Source organism: Rosa rugosa, chromosome 7 (assembly GCF_958449725.1).
Source record: "Rosa rugosa chromosome 7, drRosRugo1.1, whole genome shotgun sequence".
Classification (NCBI taxonomy): Eukaryota; Viridiplantae; Streptophyta; class Magnoliopsida; order Rosales; family Rosaceae; genus Rosa; species Rosa rugosa.
The window spans coordinates 6,799,909-6,823,826 of NC_084826.1; the positions used below are offsets into that span (position 1 = coordinate 6,799,909).

At 39.4% G+C, this 23,918-nt stretch overlaps 5 protein-coding genes and 1 long non-coding RNA gene across 6 annotated transcripts; all 6 read right to left on the minus strand.

Moving 5' to 3' along the window:
* Nucleotides 1-2,718: 2,718 nt before the first annotated feature.
* On the minus strand, nt 2,719-5,526 carry LOC133722552 (uncharacterized). Its single transcript, XR_009852817.1, has 4 exons — nt 4,826-5,526; nt 4,455-4,744; nt 3,823-3,901; nt 2,719-2,892 (listed from the first exon to the last, which is right to left on the minus strand). It is a non-coding gene; the product is annotated as an uncharacterized LOC133722552 (long non-coding RNA).
* Nucleotides 5,527-7,647: 2,121 nt separating this feature from the next.
* Nucleotides 7,648-8,908, minus strand: LOC133719923 (pentatricopeptide repeat-containing protein At4g38150-like). Its single transcript, XM_062146117.1, has 2 exons — nt 8,807-8,908; nt 7,648-8,642 (listed from the first exon to the last, which is right to left on the minus strand). Exon 2 carries the CDS (start codon nt 8,629-8,631, stop codon nt 7,912-7,914), a length of 720 nt encoding a protein of 239 aa, XP_062002101.1. The 5' UTR covers nt 8,632-8,642; nt 8,807-8,908; the 3' UTR covers nt 7,648-7,911.
* Nucleotides 8,909-10,591: 1,683 nt separating this feature from the next.
* LOC133723566 (pentatricopeptide repeat-containing protein At5g02860-like) lies at nt 10,592-13,358 on the minus strand. Its single transcript, XM_062150424.1, has 3 exons — nt 13,235-13,358; nt 12,053-12,777; nt 10,592-11,595 (listed from the first exon to the last, which is right to left on the minus strand). Exons 2-3 carry the CDS (start codon nt 12,762-12,764, stop codon nt 11,501-11,503), a joined length of 807 nt encoding a protein of 268 aa, XP_062006408.1. The 5' UTR covers nt 12,765-12,777; nt 13,235-13,358; the 3' UTR covers nt 10,592-11,500.
* On the minus strand, nt 10,888-11,418 carry LOC133722735 (pentatricopeptide repeat-containing protein At4g38150-like). The gene has a single exon (XM_062149607.1). It carries the CDS (start codon nt 11,416-11,418, stop codon nt 10,888-10,890), a length of 531 nt encoding a protein of 176 aa, XP_062005591.1.
* Nucleotides 13,359-14,539: 1,181 nt separating the features above from the next.
* On the minus strand, nt 14,540-19,760 carry LOC133719853 (uncharacterized). Its single transcript, XM_062146040.1, has 2 exons — nt 19,035-19,760; nt 14,540-15,379 (listed from the first exon to the last, which is right to left on the minus strand). The coding sequence occupies exons 1-2, from the start codon at nt 19,732-19,734 to the stop codon at nt 15,069-15,071; spliced, it is 1,011 nt and encodes a 336-aa protein (XP_062002024.1). The 5' UTR covers nt 19,735-19,760; the 3' UTR covers nt 14,540-15,068.
* On the minus strand, nt 14,671-15,054 carry LOC133722736 (pentatricopeptide repeat-containing protein At4g38150-like). Its single transcript, XM_062149608.1, has one exon. The coding sequence runs from the start codon at nt 15,052-15,054 to the stop codon at nt 14,671-14,673; it is 384 nt and encodes a 127-aa protein (XP_062005592.1).
* Nucleotides 19,761-23,918: the final 4,158 nt, after the last annotated feature.

The following is a 23,918-nucleotide window of genomic DNA, read 5'->3' on the forward strand; positions in this document are numbered from 1 at the left end:
AACCCCGCAACAAATGGAACCACAACAACAGCAACCAACAGAGGAGGGAGGAAACACCCAAGCAGCTGGAAGTAGTGCCAACATGGATTTCTAGCGAAGCCGTACCAGATGGATTCCTACTCCAGAACAAATAAGAATCCTCAAGGATCTTTACTACGTCAAGGGATTTAAGTGCCCATCTACAGAGCACATTCACGAGATCTGCCTCCAGCTGAACCAGTATGGACATGTTGAGGGTAAGAACATTTACTTTTGGTTCCAGAACGTCAGGGCTCGAGAGAAGCAGATGAATAGGTGTAATCAGGCTGCTCCAGTGCCCATGGGAACTAGTTCTCTTGGTACTGGTGGATCCATCGATCTCAATTTTGGGTCCACTGGTTCTACTGGTGCTGGTGGATCCATCGACATCAATTTTGGGCCAGCTGGTGGATCCATCGACATCAATTTTGGATCCACTAGTTCTACTGATGATGGTAGATCCATTGATCTCAACTTTGGTTCCACCTATTCTACTGGTAATGAAGGATTTCTTGATTTAAATTTTGTTTCATAATCTTCCTCACACTTCAACACTAATACCAGTACAACTCTTTTGGCACAACAGGAGGACAAACATCCCTACAACAACGAGGAGGAGATCACCAGGAGGTTCAAACTCTTCCTCTGTTCCCCGTGCACGGCGAGGACGTCTTTGGTAACCTGAAGACTACTTCCGAGGAAGGTAGCGCATTTGGTTACTATTCTGGTGGCTCAGGCGGTTACCACAGTGGCTCAAACGTTTCTCTTGAGCTCAGCCTCAACCCATCCGGAGCTGCTGACTAGGCTTAGTATAGAATAGTCCTCGTTTCCCTTTTTGTAATATAAAATCAATAAGATTGTGTGCATGTTTTCTTTTCTTTTTGTTTAACCAACAACAACACCAAGGATCGAACCTTGGTCACTCAATACTCTTTTCAAAACCATCGAGAACTCTGCTGCACACATCTTTCATAATGATGCAATAAAAACAATCACTCAAAACCTAGCAATCAATTAAGTCACACAGAGGTCAAGCTAGTATCCTCTGAGTCAAACCAAACACAATAATTTCGTCGCTAGAATTAGGGATTAATAAAGCTAAACACTTCCTGAGTTAGTTAGGAAAAACCCACATCTTTAGAGTTACACTTACAACTCTAAAAAAAATCTCGATCATTCCATCTATCAATTGCTTCAACAAGCAATATGTACCATCTTAGCATCCACTAATCGATACTGGTACAACACTCAGTATCTCACCCACGAATCACCTCACTGCTCATTTGATGGTAAGTCAACATCTAGTGGTCAAAATTCTGTGATTATAGCACTTCACACTAACCACGTCATAATCCATAATCTGTCCTCACAACAGTATCTGGCCTCATAAATTAGTTATACAACCCTAGCACTCCTAGAGTTGAAAACAACGTTATTACCTAAGCTCATACATCAACACAATGTCTCTTCACAGTCAATCCTATCACGAGGTCATATCAATCTTTCCATAAGTCAACCATACACAAAATCCATCATAGTAACAACGAATTATGCATTACTACTCAACAATAGTCAGTGAAGCAGCACTCCACAATAATTTCCAATACCATCCGCAGACCTCAAACCACACCCCGACATTTAGCTAATATATAGTAGCTATCCTAAACACCAAACAACTGAGCATGAATGAATGCTCCATTATAACACAATTCCATCACTAAGCAACCAATAACTGCTAAGTATTCTTCAACTCAAAACATCTGCATATCCAACTAATGGAAAGTATCACAACTACTAGTCAAATACTCGTAACGACTTTAGATACAAGCATTGGTCAAACACCATGACCCCAACAACCAACGACTACAATGCACATAAGGATACTGTTTTTCGTGGAAACCATCCTCAATAACTCCACCAGAGTTTAATCCAAAGGTTCCCATTCCTCAAAGGTTATAACTCAAAGAAGCTACACAAACTCCACCACTTCACTTACAAAGTCAACCTATGCCATGATCACTTAACATACTACCCTTATTAAAGGTAACATAAGTATCTCCCAAATTACATCACTACACTCGTACACCAATATAGTCTTGAGAATTCTGTCTCATAATCTCTCACACTCCTATCATCTTGAGTTGGTGAGATCAATTCTCTTTTCAACTATTCCTAGGGTCTCAATCTCTTTCACCATTTCAACCCAAGAATAACATCCATCACATCAACTACAGGTAGACTAGGCAACTCAACCTCTAATGCCTCCACCTCATCCTCAACTGTCTCCATAGAAAGATCATGTCCCTACATCAGACTCGACCTCTACCTCACCGACTCATCAGAGTTAAATCCAGAGGTTCCTATTCCTCGAAGATCACAACTCGCGGAAACTAAACTTATTCTAATACGAACTTAGTAGACAACTCTACCGTCCTACGGACTTACACGTTGTCTAGACCCCATACTAAGACATACCCAATGATTATACCAGTACCGAAGAGTATATGATGGGGATCCGCTGCAGACGGGCCATCACTCGGGAGGTACTGATTATCACCAAATATGTACCTTACGCTCTGATACCAAACTGTCACGCCCCGAATTTTGAATAATAAATTCAAATCCGAAACATGAATAAACAATTAATACAAATAACGTTCTGAATTTTTTTTTTTCAGAAACAAACACACCACTCGCCACTCAACACAAAACTCGAAAACCTCGAGTTAATTATTACAATTCACTCTTACAAAGTAAAATCGTAAAGCTCTAAATGAGCATAACAAACCTCACAATATAATGCTGTAATTCACATAACACTACTCTAAGCAGCCCGATCACCGTCCTGGTTCTCCTGACCTGTAGGATTACCCGCTACACAATTTGAATAGTGTACCGGGAGTTGCAACAACACAAAACCCGGTAAGCTTTTTACAGCCAGTATGAGTAAACAAGAAAGAACTGTTGATTTTAAATTACAATTCTTATAACTCAACAACACAACCAACAATCTCAACATCCACGACGCAAACGTCAACCAATTCAATATCACCACTTTGGTCCTATCACACAACACTATCACCACTTTGGTCCCATCCCATAACACGTTAGAGCTCTAACTGCCTCGTTACCTCTGACACCTTGGCCTAGGGTCAAGCAACGGCAAAAATACTTCGGTTAACACTATAACCGTCGCGCTTTGGACATCCCCGTCCTCAGCACCATATACTTCGGTTAATAATAAACCGTCGCGCTTTGGACATCCCCGTCCTCAGCACACAACTTCGGTTAATAATAAACCGTCGCACCTTGGACATCCCCGTCCTCAGCACACAAACACTCCGGTTATCCTTAACCGTCGAACTTCGGACACCTCATCCTCAGAACCCTACATTCTCTAACTCTATACATCCTCCAATGTAAATCATGAATATTAACAAGAACTCATCAATCATGTTCATCACATATAAATATGGTAAGTCACATGTCAATTCATAAAAATTTAATCATCCCAATTCCACACTCTTCAATGTCACACCATTCATATATAATCACGTAAATATATATATACGTAATTATCCGCTCAGGGATAATCACTAATACCAACTATAGTTCACATGCAATAAAACCGAGAAATTCATTTGTATAGTAAAAATCATTTTACTTACCCATGGACCGTAGTTGATCAAGTCCATATGATTTTAAAACAAATATTTATTCCATAAATATTTTCACGCAATTACGACAAAATAAGGTAATTAAATTTATTCGGTTCGTAATATGAACCACGTGAGGTTTACTCACCTCTAAATTCCCGCTGCGTCTTCTTAACAGCTCAAAATACAATTTCACGAATCGTCCGCCAAATCAAACCGTCGATCACCTAATCAAACATGACCTTAACTTAGCAAATAACTCAAAAACATAATCAAACGACAATTCAACGGTCGGATTGAAATTAAATGATGATCCAACGGTCGGATCCTCACGGATCGCCTTCCTAATCACTGTTTTGCATTTATACGAAGATCCAACGGTCGGATCTTCGCCCATGACTACACAAAGCCACTGGGACTGTCATAAGATCATCATATCAAAACTACAAGTCCATCTGACGGTACTAACTTCACAGATCACAAATCTAACGATCGAAATCGATCTAAACTTAAAAATTCATAACTTAATCATACGATATCCAAAAATTGCGTATAATATATCGAAATGATCGTATTGAAATATAGAATCTGAAAATGTACAGAAACCATATTTTTGATCCCCGGAGGTGGCCGGAAAGGGCCGCCGGAGTTAGTGGCAGAGCCGCCGCCGACCACCACCAATGGTGTCGGGGCCGGGCTGCTCTTCTTCCTCTCATCATGCTTGACAACTTTCATAACTAGCACGAAGTCTGAAAATGACCGGAAGGGGTCGAAAATTACCTTGAACAGTATGAAGGTGGCCGGAATTTTCCAGAAACCGGCGAGAAACTGCAGAAAACGGCGAGCTCCAATTCGACGTAAAAACGTCAATTTAAGGCTTTGATTCCTTCTGAAGAGTTGTTAAGAAACTCAAGAAGAACTCACTGGTTCAAGAATCACAGAAAAATATGGTCTGTAGCTCGAGATATACCGATCGAAAGCTTCGGTGGTCGGAAAAATTCCAGAATTTTGCAGAATCCGGCAAGACTTGATTTCGACGTCAAAACTTCAATTTCAGGCTTCGATTCCTTCTAGAGAGTTGTTAAGAAACTCAAGGTGAGTTTACCAGTTCAAGAATCACTCAAAACGATGCACTACAACTCGAGATATACCTATCAAAAGCTTCGGTGGTGGTGGAAAATTTCCAGAATCCGGCGAGCTCCGACGAACGTGAATCCGATCACTCCAGGTGCGATCCTTCTAGAATGATGATCAGAAGGTTGAGGCGAGTTCAGGGAGCTAAGGATCGTGAGTTTTGGTGGCCGGAGCGAGGAGAAAACCGGCGTTGACCGATTTTTGTTTCAAAGTTTGCGGCTCCGACTGCCGGATTTGAGGCCGTTCCGGTGGAAGTGATCACGTCTAGCAGGTAGGCGGCGTCGAGGCGAAGGCAAGGGAGGTGGTCTGGTGTCGATTGGTGGCCGGAGGAGGGAGAACTCGGCCGGAGAGCTTTGCTCTGTTTTTTCTGGGCTCGGACGCGCGCAAGAGAGAGAGAGTTCGGTTTCCAGAAATGGAACTGAAATTATTTTTGGTAATTTCCAAAAATGGCAGCTTTATACTAAACTGGAAACTTTTTCAAAAAAATCATAACTAATTCATACGAACTCTGATTTTTGCATACCACATATGCACGAGATCGTATCGACGAGCTCTACAACTTTCATGAAGGAAGTTTTCCCCAATTATGAACGTATAAAAAGTCAACTCCTTTGACCTCCCCTAAAACGTTCAGTTTTCGAATAAAAATTGTTCGAACCAATTTCACCACTCCTCCAAGCTTCATACTTTCTCCCATGACCACGAAATCATTTCTAAAATGTCCTCGGAAAAATAATTTAGATTTTTTTGGGGTATTACATGTGTAAAAAATGATCCTGCCTAAATTCACTAATTCGTGGAAAGATACTGAACTTTTATGTTTGAAAAAAAATTTCAAGAGGGATCTCTAAAGTCGAGGGTGGTTCATAGAGCAATCATTGATCACAATTTTCAGTATGAGACTATGAGTAATACGTCCAAGACGAAACAGAGCCGTTAAACATAATTGGGAATCCTATCAATTTAGCAGTTGTACACATGTCGCGCGGGTATTAATTGGGATCACCTAATAATTTCTCAATATACTAATACATATAGCGAGTTTATCTCTATATTGAACTAGTTATGAATTCAATTTGGGGTTCTGAACTTAAACCAGCCTAAAAATGGATAAGGCACTATTATAGGAAGCTAGTATTTATTAGTTCGAGTTAAAATTAAATAAAAGTACATTTTAAACGGGTATTAAAATGAAGAATTTATTTTTTTAAATGAAGAATGTGAAGACCGCCTGCTGTCATTTTCTGTTTCGGTTTGTGATGCCTACTTGAGGTAGCTTAGCTTTCAAACTCTAATCGATAATTCTGGTGATGCTCGCTTGAGTCGTTTCCGCTCTCGTTCATCTGTCATGGCTATTCTTGACGCCACAGTCCTAGGGTTTTGATTTGCTGTCGATTGATACCAAAGTTGCTCGGTTCCAACTAAGATTGGTGAAGAGGGCATTTCCTCGAACTCCTACTGTGCACAAGGTCATCTCTTTTCTTTGATACCATGCATCTGGCTTTCCTGTGCTCAAGTTTCACTATTTGTGTTCGAATGTGCTACTATTACATGAGTTTCGATGATCTTTAATCTTATCTTGCTGGAAGTTTTCAGTATTTGTGTTCGAGTCTGCTTCTATCACATGAGTTTTAATGATATTTGTGCTCAAAGTTCCAGTATTTACGTTCTAATATTCTACTGTCACATGAATTTCGATGATCTTAGACCTTAACTTGCTAAAAATTGGCTACTACTACCCAAGACAATTAAGATGGTGCCTGGCTATGTGGCTCACCCAGGTCAACTCGAAGCCGCCCCACCACCACTGGAGGTAGACGGCCCAATTCCAGACAACAACAACCACATCACTAGGCCGCGCACCTCCGTCTTCCGCAAACTCTTGCTCATATGCTACATCGTTTGGTTGGTGTATTTGCTAGTCATGCAACCCAAAACCCCCAAGTTCAAGGTCGAATCGGCCACTGTTCAGCTCAATACAGAAGGCTCTAAGTTAACCGCCCAGTGGGATATCACTCTCCTCGCCACCAACCCCAACCACAACTTCAAATTCTATTACAAACGCGTCCAGGCCGATGTCCGCTACGCGTTCGGTTCTTACTTCCTTTTCACGCTCGTGGAAACGCCGCGTCCTTCCTTTGTTTTGAACAAAAGTAACCAGACTCGTGTGGAGTTGAAATTGAGTGTGTGGAAGGAATGGCTTGGCCGCAAAGTGGTAAAGGAAATCTCCTCTCGTGAAGTGGTGAGTTTCGGAGTCGAACTCAGCTCTCAGGTGTGGTTTATGTCTGGACTAATGCCTCCGGGACGTGTTTGGCTGGTCGTCTCCTGTGACGAGGTCGATTTCAGGTTTCCCTGGAATAATCGGACCGGCAAATTGACGAGTCAGTCAGGAAAGTGTGTTGTTAAGTACGGAATGATATATATCTTTGAATGCTTTGTTACTTCTTCTTTCCTCTTCTTCGCTATTTGGGCTTGTTGCGTTTATGATTCAAAGCCACGCAGATCAGCACGCGTCGCGCCTATCTAAGTTGTGGACGATAGCACATTAGCACTCAGGTGCAGCACTGCAGAACTTGATGAAATGTAGAGGCTACGGTAACCTCTTCCATAGTCAGGAGGGGACCTCCTCATGAGCTCTGTAACTTTTTCAAGTCAATATGAAACTCCTCTCTGAGGTTGGTAGATAATGGCAATCCTTATTCTATATTTCAATTTACATCGTAAACATCCATTGCATTTCTATTTCAGTATTTTTTTACACTAACTGTCTTAATTCATATTTCACAAATCACAAAAGAAGCTAGGATATCGTAGTCTTCAATTACATTTCAATGTCCTAAACAGTAGTCAATCACAGAGCTAGTAAACGTACAAAAGCTACTCAGGACAAACCTTTCCGTTTGATTCCAAAAGTTTAACTTCTAACTCTAATCTATAACATGGGTAATGGAATGAGCAATCTAATTCCCTAAGAGAATCTAGATGACACTTCTCACACCCACAAAACACAGAACCTAGGACACCAAAAGCATTCCATTTGATTTCAGTCTTTTAACTTCCAACACTGCTCTAGTTACCTAACATAAAGCAAGATTAATAAGCATTACTTGCCAAAGAGGATGTTGAAGAGGCTTCTAACCATAGGTCCCCTTCTTCCCATAAGAACCTCCCTTACAGCCTTCTCGTCCGGCTCAAACCCCTTGGCTTTCATGTCCTCCAGGAACTGCTTCGCCTCCTCTGTCTTCCCCCGCTGCGCAAACCCCTTAAACACCGCAGTATAAGTCAATGCATTGGGCTTCATTCCCATCCCCATCATCTCCAGCATGTACTTCTTAGCAACAACAAGGAACTTCGGATCAGCGTCTCCGGCCAGAGTCTCAATTAGAATACTGTAAGTGTAAGAATTGGGTGTGACCTTAGAGGCCAACATCCTCTTGTATGCCTTGAGAGCATCCAAGGTCCTGCCCATTTTCGCATACTCCTCAATGATGCCGGTGAAGACCACCACCCCAGGCATGTTACCCTTGTCCATGACCTCAGCCCCAATCTCCGCAGCCTCAAGGTTGTAGCCATCCATCGACAGACCCTCAACCATCTTCACAACACTCAAGATAACGCCGGCGGCATAGAAGTTCACCTTCTCGTAGACTTCTGCCAAGTCCTTGGGGTCATTTGGGCAGACCACAATGGGCTCGGGGCCCTGTTGGTAAGGAGGAGGAACCGGGTCGTAGACATTGTCAATCTCTAATAAAGTCTCTATTTCCTCGGAAGTGTTAGCCTTCGCCTTAGTCTTGCTCTTGGATTTAGAGGTTTTTCTTGTCATTGTAGTAATCCCTATAGAAACCATACACGAAAATTGAAGCAATCAAGATAAGAGGAACATTTTACCCAAATTTCTCAGCAACAAAACAAAGTGTGAGACTAAAGATTGGAGAGGAACATAACCCTAGAAAGATAAAGCACACAGTGAAATTTGATGTGAAGGAATTAAGGGTTACCTGGTACAGACTACAGAGAAAGAAGATGGGACTGTTTTCTTGTGGATAGTGAAGGAGTGAAGGACTGGAGGAGGCAATAGAATTTTTGGGAAACCGCTGCCTAAAGCTAAAACCTCTCTCTCTCGAGTCTCTTCTGGTATTTATAGTACAATATGAAAATTTAAATCAAATTTGGGGTATAATTGTAATTTTGGGATTTTGCATTTTTTAAAATGGGTTATATGGCGGGATAGGATTCCCGCCCAAATTTAAGCGGGTGCCATTAAGGCGGTTACCCGCCCAATTTTTTAATTTTTTTTTTTTGTTACAATTTTTAAAAATTTTCCTACAATACTAATGGGAATTATAACATAGCAACAATTTTTTTTTTTTCCTTTCAAAATCCTCCAAAAATAATATTCTTGAAAGAAACCTCCAAAACTCCAAAAGTGTATTTCTTAATTGCACAAAAGTAATATTCTTGAAAGAACAAGAAATGAAAGTGCAGACATTATCAAAAAAAAAAAACAAGAAAGTGCAACATTTCAGTCTGAGCTAGTAAAGTAGTGTTTCACTGATTCGGTGATTCACGCAAAAGTTAAAAAAAAAGTTGAAGGCCTGCAACAGATTAAGCATGGGGGAGGAGGTAAGGTTGCCTTGTTTGTACAAGAAATCTCTGCCTAGTTTCTGGCCTAGTCTACAAGAACCAAATCAAGTCCCCATGTCCTATATATGCAGCAATCGATGGGTCTTGTCCTCTCACGCTTGCACAGTAGCACAGAGAAAACTGTAAATGCAGGGTTCGTGTGCATGTTAGATATGGTGCACCTTAATCTCCTACCATACACGTGTCTAGAAATCAATGGTATAGGATTGAGAGACTTTGAGGTTTGAGTTGGAGCTTCCCTCCACATTCACGAGTTAAATGCACCTAAATTTCTGTTCAAGGAAAATCCTCTGTTTCTGCCATTACAGTTGGTAAATTGTAAGAATATCAAGCCAATGTTATGAAATACCGCTTCGAAGAGTTGTGCAATACCTCAGCAAGAATATCATAGGAATGTTCAAACAGATGGAGGGGTATTGATCCTGCTAAATCAGATGATTGATGCTCTGATTAAGCAGATGTTATTTTACTACAACTTATCGATCCTGCTTAATCATCCTTTATATGATTTTGTATCCCCTTCATATATTGGCTCACAACAAGTACATGAGAATGAAAGATTTCCCTTCAATTATGTAATGAGGAGATGGGATATGGAGGTTGAAGCTATTACTCACAACTCACAACTTCAATTTTCCAGAAAATCTGTTATGTTGTACCGATAAATCATAATGATTTCTGCTTCCAGAGAGCTAAAGAGTTAATTTGTCCCATCAGAAGCTCCACTTACTTCTCAGCAGTACTGCCCAAGGATAATTAAACAAAAAATGCCCAAGGATAGGAAATGTGAAACATTTGTTTGAAATAAAATTTGGTTGACTTCAAGGGCCTGTGCCAGAGCTGTTCTTCAGCCAGTAAATGTAACTTACAAATAAAAAACTAAAGAATGCATCAAGTTTCACTAGTGTTAGGAAACTTGTGCACTGGTTCAACTAGTTAAAAAACATAATGGCCAAAACAAAGCCTCTTCCAAAGCCACAGGGCTTTTATAACCCCTCATAAGCTTTGTAGCTTCTTCATTTAGATGCTAAGTCGATATTAAAAATGGAATACCATTCAACTCTTTATCTACAAAGATGAACTGGACCAACAATTGTAAACAGAAATAGCAAAGCCACACAAAAGAGAAACTAGGCATCAGAAACATATCGATTGCATTTCAAGTTCTGAACATAAGCCTAAGTCAATTATCGGCACAAAAGAAATGGCTGAATGAGCAATCTAGTTGCCCACACAATACAAAAGCAGCTAGGACATCAGGTACTATATCCTAGTTCACCTGTGACAGTATATCTAACAAATAGCAATCGTAATTCTTACCTACAACAGCACAGCATAGAACTTAGGACATCAACGGGCAGAGGGAATACCATTTGATTTCAGATTTTCAACTGTTAATGCTAGTCTAGAAAGAGCAATGGGATGAGCAATAAATCTACTTGCCAAAGAGAATTTTGATGACTGTTTTAATAACAGGCCCTTTTCTGTCCTTGAGAACCTCCATCACAGCCTTCTTGTTTGCCTTAAACCCCATAGCTTCCATCTCCATAAGAAACTCCTTCCCCTTCTTCATATTATCCTCCTCTAGCCGGGCAAAGGCCTTGAACACTGGGGTGTATGTCCTGGCATTGGGCTGCATTCCCTTATCCATCATTTCCAGTAAGTAATTCTTGGCGTCACCAAGAAAGTGGGAGTCTTTAGCGAGTGCCTTAATCAAAACACTGTAAGTGTATGCGTTTGGGCAAACTCCAAGGGATAACATGCGCAAAAACACCTTGAGAGCATGCTTGGCCTCATCATGCCTGCCATAGATCTCGATGACACCAGTATGAGTCACGACTTCAGGCACATTATGATCCACTTCTAACGCAGTCCTGATCTCCTCGACTTGGGACAAGAATCCATCATTTTGTAGCATGTTGAGCATCCTGGTCACAGTGCTGACAAGGGCTCCAGTCCTGCGCATTGTGTCGAACATTTGCTCCAAATCTTTTGGGTTTTCTGGGTCGTCCTTGATGATTTGTTTCTTGCTGAAAGGAACATAGCTCTCAGGGGGGGTACTTCGACCAGTCAATGTCTTTGGTGCACTTCTTTACAACATCATCATCATCGTCTGACTCGTCTGAATAGTCATCAAAGTTATCTGAATAAGAGTAAGAAACATCAAAGAAGTGATCAAAGTTATTAGAAAATAGCAATCCTAATTCAAATCCACATGACACAGAAGCTAGAAGGATAACAGAACCATTTACATGCCATTTCAAGTACCTTTCAAGTACCTCTAACACTCATCACTCATCAAACCTAGATAAAGAAAAAGGAATAAGCAATCAACATGGAATTTCCCATACAACACAAAAGCAGCTAGGGATCAGATGTATTTATCAATTCATTCAATTGTTGACAGTTTAAATCTCAATTCATACACACGGCAACACAAAAGCTAGGACAACAGATATATCTACGGATTCACTACTAGTTTAACCATCAATCCTAATTCAAACCCACAAAAGAAAAGCTTGGACATCATAAACATATCCATAGGATTTCATGTTTTCAACATAACAAAGGAACATAGTTATAATGTTGAATCTCCTCACCAAATAGAATATCGAAAATGCTTTTGACAACAGGCCCTTTAACCTTAAGAACCTTTCTGAAAGCCATCATTGCTTTCTTGTCAGCCACAAACCCACTAGTTTTCATCTCCTCAAGAAACTGCTTGGCCTCCTCCATCTTCTCCTGACCTGCAAACGCCTCAAACACAGCGGTGTATGTGCTGGCATTCGGCTGCCATCCCTTCCCCATCATCTCCATCACAAACTCCTTAGCAACACCATGAAAATTGGGGTTGGGGTCTTTGGCCAGAGCCCTGATGATCACACTATAAGTGTAAGCATTGGGGGCACAATCTTCAGAATCCAACATTATCCGGTACACATAGAGAGCCTCAGCAGTCTTGCCGGCTTCGGCATACTCATCAATGATGCCGGTCATGGTCACAACCGGGAGTAAAACACCATGGTCAGCGTATAGATCCCCAATCTCCATAGCCAAGTCCCTGTAGCCGTCTGTACCCAAATTGTCAAACATCTTGACAAAACTCTTGAAAAAGCCTTCACTGGTGTTCCTAACCTTGTCGAAAACTTCCGGCAAGTCCTCGGGGTCTCCTGGTCCAAGGCCAATGGTGAACCGGTGGCCTTTCCAAGGACATGAAGGAATGGGGGTATCAAAGACTATATCGCTACAGTGGGGGCTGTTAATCTTGATCGTGCTAATCTTGGTGTTGGATTTGGAGCTTTTGCTCGCCATTGTTAATCAATTTCTGAGAAAAACAAGAATTGAAGCAATTAATCAACAGAACAGAAAATCTGAACAGGAATTTAGCCTAATTAATTAGCTTCATCTCTCTCTCACAACAGAACCAAGTCTGAAACAACTCCTAATCACAGATTCTTGACGAACCTAAACCCTAGAAAATGAAATCTACAGCCGATCAAACTCGAAATCTGAAAAACCAAGAATTGAAGCAAGCAACAGAACATGAAATTGAGCCTAATTAATTAGCGAACACTAGCTCTCACAACAAAACCAGGTATGAAAATACAAGTCCTAATCACAGATTGATGAAGAACCTAAACGGCAAAACCCTAGAAAACGAAACCTGCAGTCAAAATTGCTCATATATTTCTTCAAAATTTGAGGCACTAAAACATATTGAAAAGCTATGGCGCGCAAATTAAGCTATGCTGCTATAGCGCTTAATAGAAGGAACAGATTACCTCGAGTAGCAAATGAAGGAGGAGCGAGGAAGAAGAAGCGTCTTCTTCTTCTTCTTCTTTTTCTTCAGAGGTGAATGGAATTGAAACTGAGGGAAGGAGTTGCCTAAAACCCTTTTAGTCTTTCCAGAAACTTCTGCTTTCTCGGTTATTTAGCCAGGTATTTATAGAGTTGGTGTTTAGGAGTATTTTCCCTATTTCAAGTTAAAAATCTGTGACTCGAAAATGGAAACTTGCAAAAAAAAAAAGTAAAAATATCTATGTGTGTGTGTGTATATATATCTTTTATGAATATATATTTGACCTTCATCGACAATGTATATCTAGTCTAGTTCGTTTTTTTAAATGGTAACAAATTAAATATAAAGAGCTATTTTTTTTATTATTATTATTATTACATTGGAGGATAAATGGACTTTGCATGTGCCATTTTTTAACTTGATCTATTTCTAACTTGATTCTTAACTTTTTTTATTTATTTTTTTTTTTAGTTGAAGTCAAAGGTTAAGAGAGGCAAGGAGCCACCTTAACCTTTGAAAATTTATTGAAGAAGAAAGAACAAATACAAAGGGAGGGGGAACAACCAAAACCTCCCATACCAAACAGAAATCAGCTATAGGACTAATCATGGGTAAGAGCTTGCGCCAATTGTAAGAGCTTGGTCAAATATCCATTTTAATTGGACTAATCATGGGTAAAATTATGTACGTCTAAGACTTTGTCATACAATTCAAGTTCTTTTTCCATTAATTCTGTGGATGGTTACTCCTGCTTTGCTTAATTTTTAATCCTCTGCCATGAATTCCCTCAATTGTGTGCCTGAAGATGGCAGGGAGGCTGAAGCTAGCTATTGAGTCTTAGTTTGGATCACTTCGAAGGCCTGTGCATGCTTGAGAAACTTTTCGGCATCAACAATGACAGCAAAATATGTATGCAATTGTGACTTCTACTGTAGAATAATAGTAAGTTATAAGCAAAAGTGAGGAATGCCCAGTAAAATTAGGAAACTGAATTGCCATCCTTGACAGAAAACCACACAAGCTGTACGTGTAACTTCTTCATTCTAATTCTAATTCAACATTGTAAATGAGCAAATCATTATGTCAAAAGACTAAACCGGGTCATATTTAGTAACTAATAGAGAAGAGGGCATTCAAGTTTTAACACTAATGAAAACACACGGAAGAGGAATCGGCAATCTACATGCTGAGCAGCAAGGACATTACACACGATTCCACACAACACAAAAGCTATGAGATCAGAAACAACTTCCAAGTCACTTAATAGCTTATCTAATGTAGTAGCAATCCTAGCTAGTTCATATATATATACCTGCTCACCCAGTAGTTAGGACTTGAGACATGAGACATTATAATTGGATTCCAGGTTTCTAAGTTTTGACACTAATCTGAATGGAGCAAGTGGATTGATCGATATATCTACTCAGCAAAGAGAATGTTGATGACCATTCTAGCAATAGGTGCTTTTTTACCCTTCAGAACTTCCTTCACAGCTTTCTTGTTAGCTACAAAACCCCTGGCTTTCATCTGCTTCACAAACTCCTTAACCTCCTTCAACTTATCCTTCCCCAGCTGGGCAAAAGCATAAAACAAAGTGGTGTAGGTCTTGGCAGTGGGTTGCATTCCATTCCCCATCATTTCCAGCACATACTGCTTGGCATCATCAAGGAAGTTGGGGTCTTTAGTGAGTGCCTTGATGAGAACACTATAGGTGTATGCGTTGGGAGCAACACCAAGGGATATCATCCTCTGGAACACCCTGAGAGCCTCCTTGGACCTGTCAGCCTTGGAGTAGATCTCCATCATGCCGGTGTGAATCACGACTTCGGCATATCATTAGATTCACAAAAAGAATATATCTTGGCCCTGATCTCTTGAGCCTGAGATAGGAAGCCTTCACGTTCTAGCATTTTGAACATCCTTACCACAGTTTTGAAAAAACCTTCCGCGGTGTGCATCTTATTGAAGACTTGTTGAAAATCTTTGGGGTTCTCTGGGTCATTTTCAATATCAGGAATCTTGAGGAGAGGAGTTACAAAACTATAAGGAGAAAGCTTCTGCAAGTCAATCAGTTTGTAGAATTTCTTTATATCATCATCGTCATCTGAGTCGGAGTACTCTGAGTCATCTGATTAAGAGAGAGAGAGAGAGAGAGAGAGAGATAACCTTGGTGTTAAACTTCGTCTTGGGTTCAGACCTGAATCAACTGGTCAAGGTAAATAAAAGTAAATCCTATTTTATCTCCACACAACACCAGAAGCTAGGAGAGCATCAAAAACATTTCCACTTTGTTTCAGCTTTTAAACCTTATTGTGAATCAAACATGTCACGCCCCGAATTTTGAATAACAAATTCAAATCCGAAACATGAATTAATACAACTCACATAAATACAACCTGAATTTTTTTCTCAAAACAACCACACCTCACATCGCTCGATATTACATAAACCAAATCTCAAATTTGTTTATTACAGCACACTCTCACCAAATTATATTGTAAGGCTCAAATGAGCATAACTCACCTCACAATTACAATTGCTGTAAAACTAAAACAAATTCTCTAACCCGCACGATCACCATCCTGATTCTCCTGACCTGTAGGATTACCCGCTACACAATTTGAATAGTGTACCGGGATTGCAACAACACAAACCCGGTAAGCTTTTTGCAAAGCTCGTATGAGTAAACAAGGAATTGCACGATTTTAAAGTAACAATTCAATTTCAGTATCTCTTAGCATAATAATTGAAGTGCACAACGTCACTTCAAGCATCAATCAACACACGTCTCATCATGACTACTCAAAAACAAACAACTGTTTACTCAATATATACTCACAGGCTTATGATTAAATATATTAATCATCCCATACCGTATATTATACTCACGTCTCAACATAACTACGCAAAAACAAACAACTGTTTACTCAATATATACTCACAGGCTTATGATTTATTTATATAAATCATCCCATGCAGTATATTATACTTACAGGCTTATGATTAATTATATTAATCACCTCATTCAGTATATCATACTTACAGGCTTATGATTAAATATATTAATCATCACATACCGTATATTATACTCACGTCTCAACATGACTACGCAAAAACAAACAACTGTTTACTCAATATATACTCACAGGCTTATGATTTATTTATATAAATCATCCCATGCAGTATATTATACTTACAGGCTTATGATTAATTATATTAATCACCCCATTCAGTATATCATACTTACAGGCTTATGATTAAATATATTAATCACCCCATTCAGTACGTATATCATACTTACAGGCTTATGATTAAATATATTAATCACCCCATTCAGTACGTATATCATACTTACAGGCTTATGATTAAATATATTAATCACCCCATTCAGTATGATGGCAGACAGACTAGAGCTCTAACTGTATCGTAAAGTGTCACCTGGGCCAAGGTTCACCTTACGAATGACTGCTTTTCTCAATTCACTCGACTCCTCATTTAATTCATCTCAACGACTCAACTATCGCACTTTACTCAATTACCCATTATCATAGACAACACAACATCTAAGATAAATCACATATTCCAAAGGGTAATGCTCAAAATATAACTCAGTAAATCACACCATCCAATATATATTCCACGTAAATATATATATACGTAGTCACCCACACAAGAGTAACCACTAATACCAACTATAGTTCACATGCAATAAAATCTAGAAATTCATTTTTATAGTTTAAATATATTTTACTTACCTATGGACCGTAGTCGATCAAGTCCATATAATTTAAAACAAATATTTATTTTCATAAAACAATTTCCACAATTTCTCAATTAAATAAAATCACCGAATTTCGGTTCGTGAATGAACCATGTGCGATTTACTCACCTCGATATTCCCGTTGCGTCTTCAATTCAACACAATACACACCGAAATCGCTCACCCAAGGGAGACCGTCAATCACCTAATCACACATGACCTTAACTTAGCCAATAACTCAAAAACATATTCAAACGACAATCCAACGGTCGGATCGAAATTAAATGATGATCCAACGGTCAGATCCTCACGGATCGCCCTCAAGATCATCCTCCAAAATTATCACGAAGATCCAACGGTCGGATCTTCCTGAATCGTCCTTACAAACATCTCCACAAAATTATACGAAAATCTGACGGTCGGATTCTCACGAATCGCTTTCCGAATCATCTTTTTACAAATATACGAAGATCCAACGGTCGGATCTTCGCCCATGACCACACAAAGTCATTGGGACAGTCATACGATCATCATATCAAAACTACAAGTCCATCGGACGGTACGATCTCCACAGATCACAAATCGAACGATTGAAATCGATCGAAATCGTAAAATTCATAACTTAATCATACGATATCCAAAAATTGCGTATAATATATCGAAATGATCGTATTGAAATATAGAATCTAAAAATGCACAGAAACTATATTTTTGACCCCCGGATGTGGCCGGAAAGGGACGCCGGAGTTAGTGGCAGAACCGCCGCCGACCACCGCCAATGGTGTCGGGGCCGGGCTACTCCTCTTCCTCTCATCATGATTAACAACTTTCATAACTATCATGTAAGCTGAAAATGACCGGAAGTGGTTGAAATTACCTAAAACAGTCGAGGTGGCCGGAAAATTTCCAGAATCCGGCGAAATTTGCAGAATCCGGCAAGGCTTGATTTCGACGTCAAAACTTCAATTTCAGGCTTCGATCCCTTCTAGAGAGTTGTTAAGAAACTCAAGGCGAACTCACTGGTTCAAGAATCAATCAAAACGATGCACTACAGCTCGAGATATCACGATCGAAAGGTTTTGGTTTTCGATCGAAAACCGGTCGAGCTCCGACGAACGTGAAACCGGTCAACTCAAGTCCGGTCCTTCTTGGGTTTTGAACAGAAGGTTGAGGTGAATCCAATGAGACAAGAATCAAGAGAAATGGTAGCCTGTAGCTCAAGATATTGAGATTGAACCAAAACGAGCTCAAACAGAAACCGACTCCTCCGCCGCCGCTGCTGGCCGTCTTACGGTACGAGGCTGCTACTGGCAGCTGCGCAAGATCAAGGTGAAGGTATGGAGGTGGTCCGACGTCTTGAGGTGGCCTGAGGAGGGAGAGAGAGATCGAAGAATCCCTGCTCTGTTTTTGCTGGGTTCGGCCGTGAGAGAGAGAGAGAGTGAGATTTCTTCTGCTTCCTTTGTTGAATGATTTTCAATTATGCATAAACACGTAAGCAAATAAAGCACCGGTCTTGATTGATCCACTAATGCTTAAATCACGGAATACCATACCTTTAATCAAAGGTGTTTGTCACCAAATTACTTTGATTAAAATAACTAGGTTATTACAAAACATTATAAGAGGAAAAGGGATTACACATAAACAGAAAGGTTGCTAGAGCGTCAAATACATTTACCAATCCAAATCACCAGCACAAAAGCTAAATTACACTCACACAATGCAACAACACAAAAGCTACAACATAAAAACCATCTCTTCCATATCATTTTAAGGTTTTAACTTCTGATACTAACTAAACATCTAGATAGAGCAACATGAATCAGCGCTGTATTTGCAAGCACATAATAAGATCAGCTAGGACATGCATCAGAATATTTACCAATTTAGTCCACTATTTAATTAGTAATCACAATTCATTCTCACAGAACAACACAAAAGCCAGCTATTTCCAGTTGATTACAAGTTCAAAGACAAAACAAATATCGATTACAATTGAATCATGAGCAAGAGACCTACTTACCAAAGAGAATGTTGTGAATGCTTTTAACCACCGGTCCTGTAGTCTCCTTGAGAGCATCAATCACAGCCATCTTGTCTGCCACGAAGCCCTTAGCTTCCATTTCCTCCCGAAACTCCTTACCCTCTTCGACCTTCTCCTGCAAAGCAAATGCCTTAAACACGGCAGTGTAGGTCTCGGCATTGGGCTGCCATCCCTTTTCCATCATCTCCAGTTTGCACTCCTTTGCAACCTCAAGAAATTTGGGGTCCGGGTCTGCAGCCAGTGCCTTGATGAGAACACTATATGTGTAAGGGTTGGGGACACAATTAGAGACCAAAAGAATCAGGTACAACACCAGAGCTTCCATGGTCTTGCCAGCATCCGCGTACGCCTCAATGATGCCGGTGACCACAATAATCATGGGAACAATGTCGTTTTCCGTTAACTGAGTTTCAATCTCATGAGCCAAGTCCTCATAGCCGTCTTTTAACAGATTACCATGCATCCTGACAAAACTCTTCATGAATCCTTCGGTGGTGTTCATCACCTTGTTGAAAACTTCCGGCAAGTCCTCCGGTCCTCCTGGTCCAGGGACTATGGTGGGCCCGCCTCCCCAAAGAGATGAAGGAAGTTTTTCCTTGTCAAACAGTAAGTTGATATAAAGGGGTCTGTTAATCTTGATCCTAGTCTTGATTTTGGGTTTGGAGCTTGTGCTTGCCATTGTTGATTTCCAGTTTGTGTCAAGAGTATATGATTCTGTCAAGTAAAAACCCAAAAAGACAAACTTTAGCAAATTAAACAATACCCATGTTTGCTTATGCTTGCCATTGTTAAATTTCACCATTGTATCAAAGAAAAAATCATCTAGCAAACGTAAAATAGGAAAAAAAATAAAGCAACCAAGAGATTGTATTTGCCATTGTTCATATATTAACAAAGCTCATGTCAACCCAAAGCAAAACCCAAAAGACATTAATGGGTGTCCTTATGTTTGCCATTGGAAATGAACAATCTGAAAAAACGAAAATTGAAGCAAACCAAGAGAGAAGCAGAGTAAAAGCAAACAAATTCTAGAAATTAGTAAAGCTCGCAGATTTCTCTAACAAAATAAGGCATTTTTTTTTATCAAAACAGTAAGGAATGGTGCAAATTGAAAAGTGAAGACTTGTTACAATGCTTCATCGAAGGGAGGAACTAACCTTTACCTCCGCCTCCGGTGTAGAAGCAGGGATGAGCAGGAAGAAGAAGACTCAACACTGTTGATTTTCTTATTTGCTATCAAGGACTCGAGGAGGCAAAATTCAATTTGAGGAAAGGCCTTCACCATTTGGTCATTTTTTCCTTCCAAAAAAATCTATTAATTAAATAAAAAACACTGTTACTAAAAAAGAAAGTCTGGTTCCGTTAAATTTCAGTTTTTGGACTATCGATAAAATGACAAAGCGTCTAGAAAACTCATTATATACATAGATTTGTTAAGTATTAATTGAGCGGTTACTTTGACGTATCATACGTTATGACTGGTCAGTTATTGTCTAAGAAAATAATGCTCAACCATCATTGGATGTAAATTTAATGGCAGAGAGAGGTGTTTTGTTTTCCACCTTTAGTTATAAATCTAAGGGTTATTGAGCATAAATTTTTTGTCAGCAACCGGTGGCGGAGCCAGGAATTTAAGTTTATTACAAATTTTTTAAATGTAATTTCTATCAATTACAATGGCGATTATGCTCGACCAGATTTCATATTTTGAAATCGTTGCATAATAGTCTCATCATTTATACTAATAAAACTTTCTTCCTCAATATATGAAATAGCAATCCTTCATAAACTTGTCACCCATTCGACTATGTAAACGAGTGAAAACTCGTTCATAGCAGAAAATACTGAGAATCATTACTTGACGATACACACACACACACATGTTATTGATATAATAAAATATTTTTTTAAATCGTATCTGTATTAGACTTGAAAATCTGTAAGTAATATGGAAATAGGAATCATTAACTATAACCGATTCTATTATTAATGTTAAAAAAAAATTAGAAAAAAAATATTATGTAAATGTTAAATAATATTTACAATGATTAATTATCAAGGTTGGGGAGGCTGGGAGCACCAAACACATCTCAAATTATCTCACAAAAAAGAACCAAAAAAAGAGCACGTGAGTCCATCATCGTTAGCCAAAGTTAAAAATTAATTTAAAAATATATAACAAAATCATATTGTAATATAATATTAATATACTATATATATATTATTATTTTTTTTCACAAAAATTAAGTGGGACACTGGACCTACTAGGCCCCTACCTCTGACTGACCAGCTGAACAGCACTGATGACTAGAAACTTACTCAATTGAAAACGTCTATTATTGTTCTAATTTGATTAGATGTGTCTTTGAAGGAACAAAACGTGTATTGTCAATTGATTTTATGTTTATCAAGTTGAGATTATTGAAGTTATTATTTCTTTAATCAGAGACATGCATTAGGCTCATTTTTGCACAACAAAAAGTTAATAATCTAATTGGATCGGTCAATGTATCTACTTGCCAAAGAAAATAGTGATGATCATTTTCACAAATGATGCTTATTTACAATTGAGAACGTCCCTCACCGCTTTCTTGTTATCGCTACAAATCCATTTGGCTTTCATTTGCTTTGGAAACCCCTTGCCCCCTTCAACTTTTTCTCCCACAGCCGGGAAAGCCATAGAACACCATTTGGAGTGATTAATTGGCCTGAAGGAACACCTTGGAGGCCTCTTCGGTTTTGTCGGCCTGCCTCGTGGAGTAGGGTGGTTTTAAAAATTCAGAGGTCTAGTGCAAAAATTCGATCGAGACGTTGTGTAATTCATTAATGAATTAAAAAAAAATCGATATAATAAAGCAAATGTTATAACAAAATCATTCAACAATGTAAAAACTATCCGTAAATCTGTTTGTACCCACATTTGCATGTCCACTCCGACGTAGCTAATGTGTATAGTTATTGAATGACTTCTAATTACAATGAGCCGCTCAACAAGTAAGTGGGGGCCGATAGCCAGAAATGTTGGCCGATGAATAATTGGACACTTCGTTTGGTCCAAGACGAGTCAGACAAAGCTAGGCTTTTAGTTATCGGCCGGCCCATAGTCATCAATTCGAAAAAGAGATTTATTATCTAAAAGCCCATCGGCCAATTGCTCAAATCACTTAAGTCAGTTTCCAACTTGGACTCAACAACTTGGAAAGATAGCACCCGATTGACAGATCGAGGCCGATAAGTGATACGGAAGAAAGTTGATCAAGTTAGTGTTTCAGTCAATTTGAAGTTTGTTAGCCGATAAGGAGAGTCCAATCCAAGGTATCCTACTTCAAGATTAATCATAGCCATTGGTGACAACCGTCAAAGCCGATCAAGATGAAATCCAACGTCAAGTCAGCCGACGATAAGTATTGGAGCCAAATCAAGATAGAGACACTGAGCCAAGAGGAAGCCGAATTTCACTCAACTTCAAAGAGCCAAGAGGTCAATTCAAGTCACAAAGTAGCCAATATAAATAGAAGCATCGACAGAAGACAATACACACACAACTCCAGAAACTCAAGCCATCAAGCTTTTCTTATTTTCGTGTTACCTTTTGCTTAGGTAGAAGTTCCGTCTGTTTCCCTAGTTTATTTGCTCTGCTAGTTACAATTTCAATTGCTTTAATTTCCTTGTAGCCTAGTATCGATTTTGAATTGTTCTCTTTGTTTTCTTTCAAACAATAGTTAATAATTTTCAGCCATTCCATATTTCAGTTTCGTTGTTATTATCTTTTATTTACTCCTTATTGTCTTTATGCTTTATTTGTTTGATCATGTTATTTACTGTTCGTAGTCGCATAGTAGCTATCAATCTTGAAGATTTCATCCGTTACGAGTTCACCTTTACAGTTACTTGTTATTATTTGGATCCAATTGACTTAAGCCCTGTGACCAGACAATTCATATTCACTCACACTCTCACAACCACACCCAATTCACCCGACCTTCAGCCATCAAGTCCTTGATCCAAAGGCAGCGAACTATCGGCCGAGAATCAGTTCCTTCCTCGGCCAACAATTGCTTGATAAGTCAGAACTACATCTACAACAACTACAATTGCACACTTGGCCTTCTGGCCGTGTGCTGGCACGCCCCGCAATCTACTCACCAAGAAGGACATTTGTTCCTTGATCTCTCGGCTTTCTAGCCGAGGTGATTTTTAGAGGCAACATCTTTTGGCACGCCCAGTGGGACCCAAGATTACTATTTTCTTAGTAAGGTTGAATGCAAGGGAAGGAGGTTAGTCAACAAAAACAAGACAACCCGTACAGTGTAAACAGGGGAAAGAAGTGTCTTCGGTGTTTCTGGAGGTACTAACAAAATCAAAGGTTTTCTGCGACCGCGCCACTCGATCATACTCAGAGCCATTCCTGGCATGGAGTACTATATCTCAATGACGCCGGATTCTCTGGCTACTTTGGTCTTTGGACATGAGTAGCCAATTCTATCGATCAGCTCGGCCCTAATCTTTTTGGCTTGTTGAGCATCCTGACCAGGGTGTTCGTATAGCAACATTACTAGACCCAGTCAAATTTTTGACCAAAAGAGTTGGCTTTTAATTATTACTTGAGGGGTCAAAAAACCTCTCAAAATCAATTAATCAAGATCAATTTGAGAGATTTTGAGTAATTAATCTATTAATCATATCAACTGTTCATATGAATCGATTAATCACTAATCAACTGTTCATATCAGTCAATCAATCAAGATGTGATGGCCAACTAATTAAGCACGGGAAACTTGCTAATTAATTTAAAATACACATACGTAAATACCCATCAAACAGACTGGAAATTTATTATACAGTGATTACTTAAGCCACATT

What these genes read in the sequence shown, in the direction of transcription:
- LOC133719923 (XM_062146117.1), bottom strand. Translation starts at nt 8,631, where the DNA reads ATGACAAGAAAAACCTCTAAATCCAAGAGCAAGACTAAGGCGAAGGCT.
- LOC133722735 (XM_062149607.1), bottom strand. Translation starts at nt 11,418, where the DNA reads ATGCGCAGGACTGGAGCCCTTGTCAGCACTGTGACCAGGATGCTCAAC.
- LOC133722736 (XM_062149608.1), bottom strand. Translation starts at nt 15,054, where the DNA reads ATGGAGATCTACTCCAAGGCTGACAGGTCCAAGGAGGCTCTCAGGGTG.
- LOC133719853 (XM_062146040.1), bottom strand. Translation starts at nt 19,734, where the DNA reads ATGGCAAGCACAAGCTCCAAACCCAAAATCAAGACTAGGATCAAGATT. An exon ending in CATTCACAACATTCTCTTTG is followed by an intron (nt 15,380 to 19,034) that starts GTAAGTAGGTCT and finishes TCTCTTAATCAG; the next exon opens with ATGACTCAGAGTACTCCGAC.
- LOC133723566 (XM_062150424.1), bottom strand. Translation starts at nt 12,764, where the DNA reads ATGGCGAGCAAAAGCTCCAAATCCAACACCAAGATTAGCACGATCAAG. An exon ending in CATTTTCGATATTCTATTTG is followed by an intron (nt 11,596 to 12,052) that starts GTGAGGAGATTC and finishes ACTCTTATTCAG; the next exon opens with ATAACTTTGATGACTATTCA.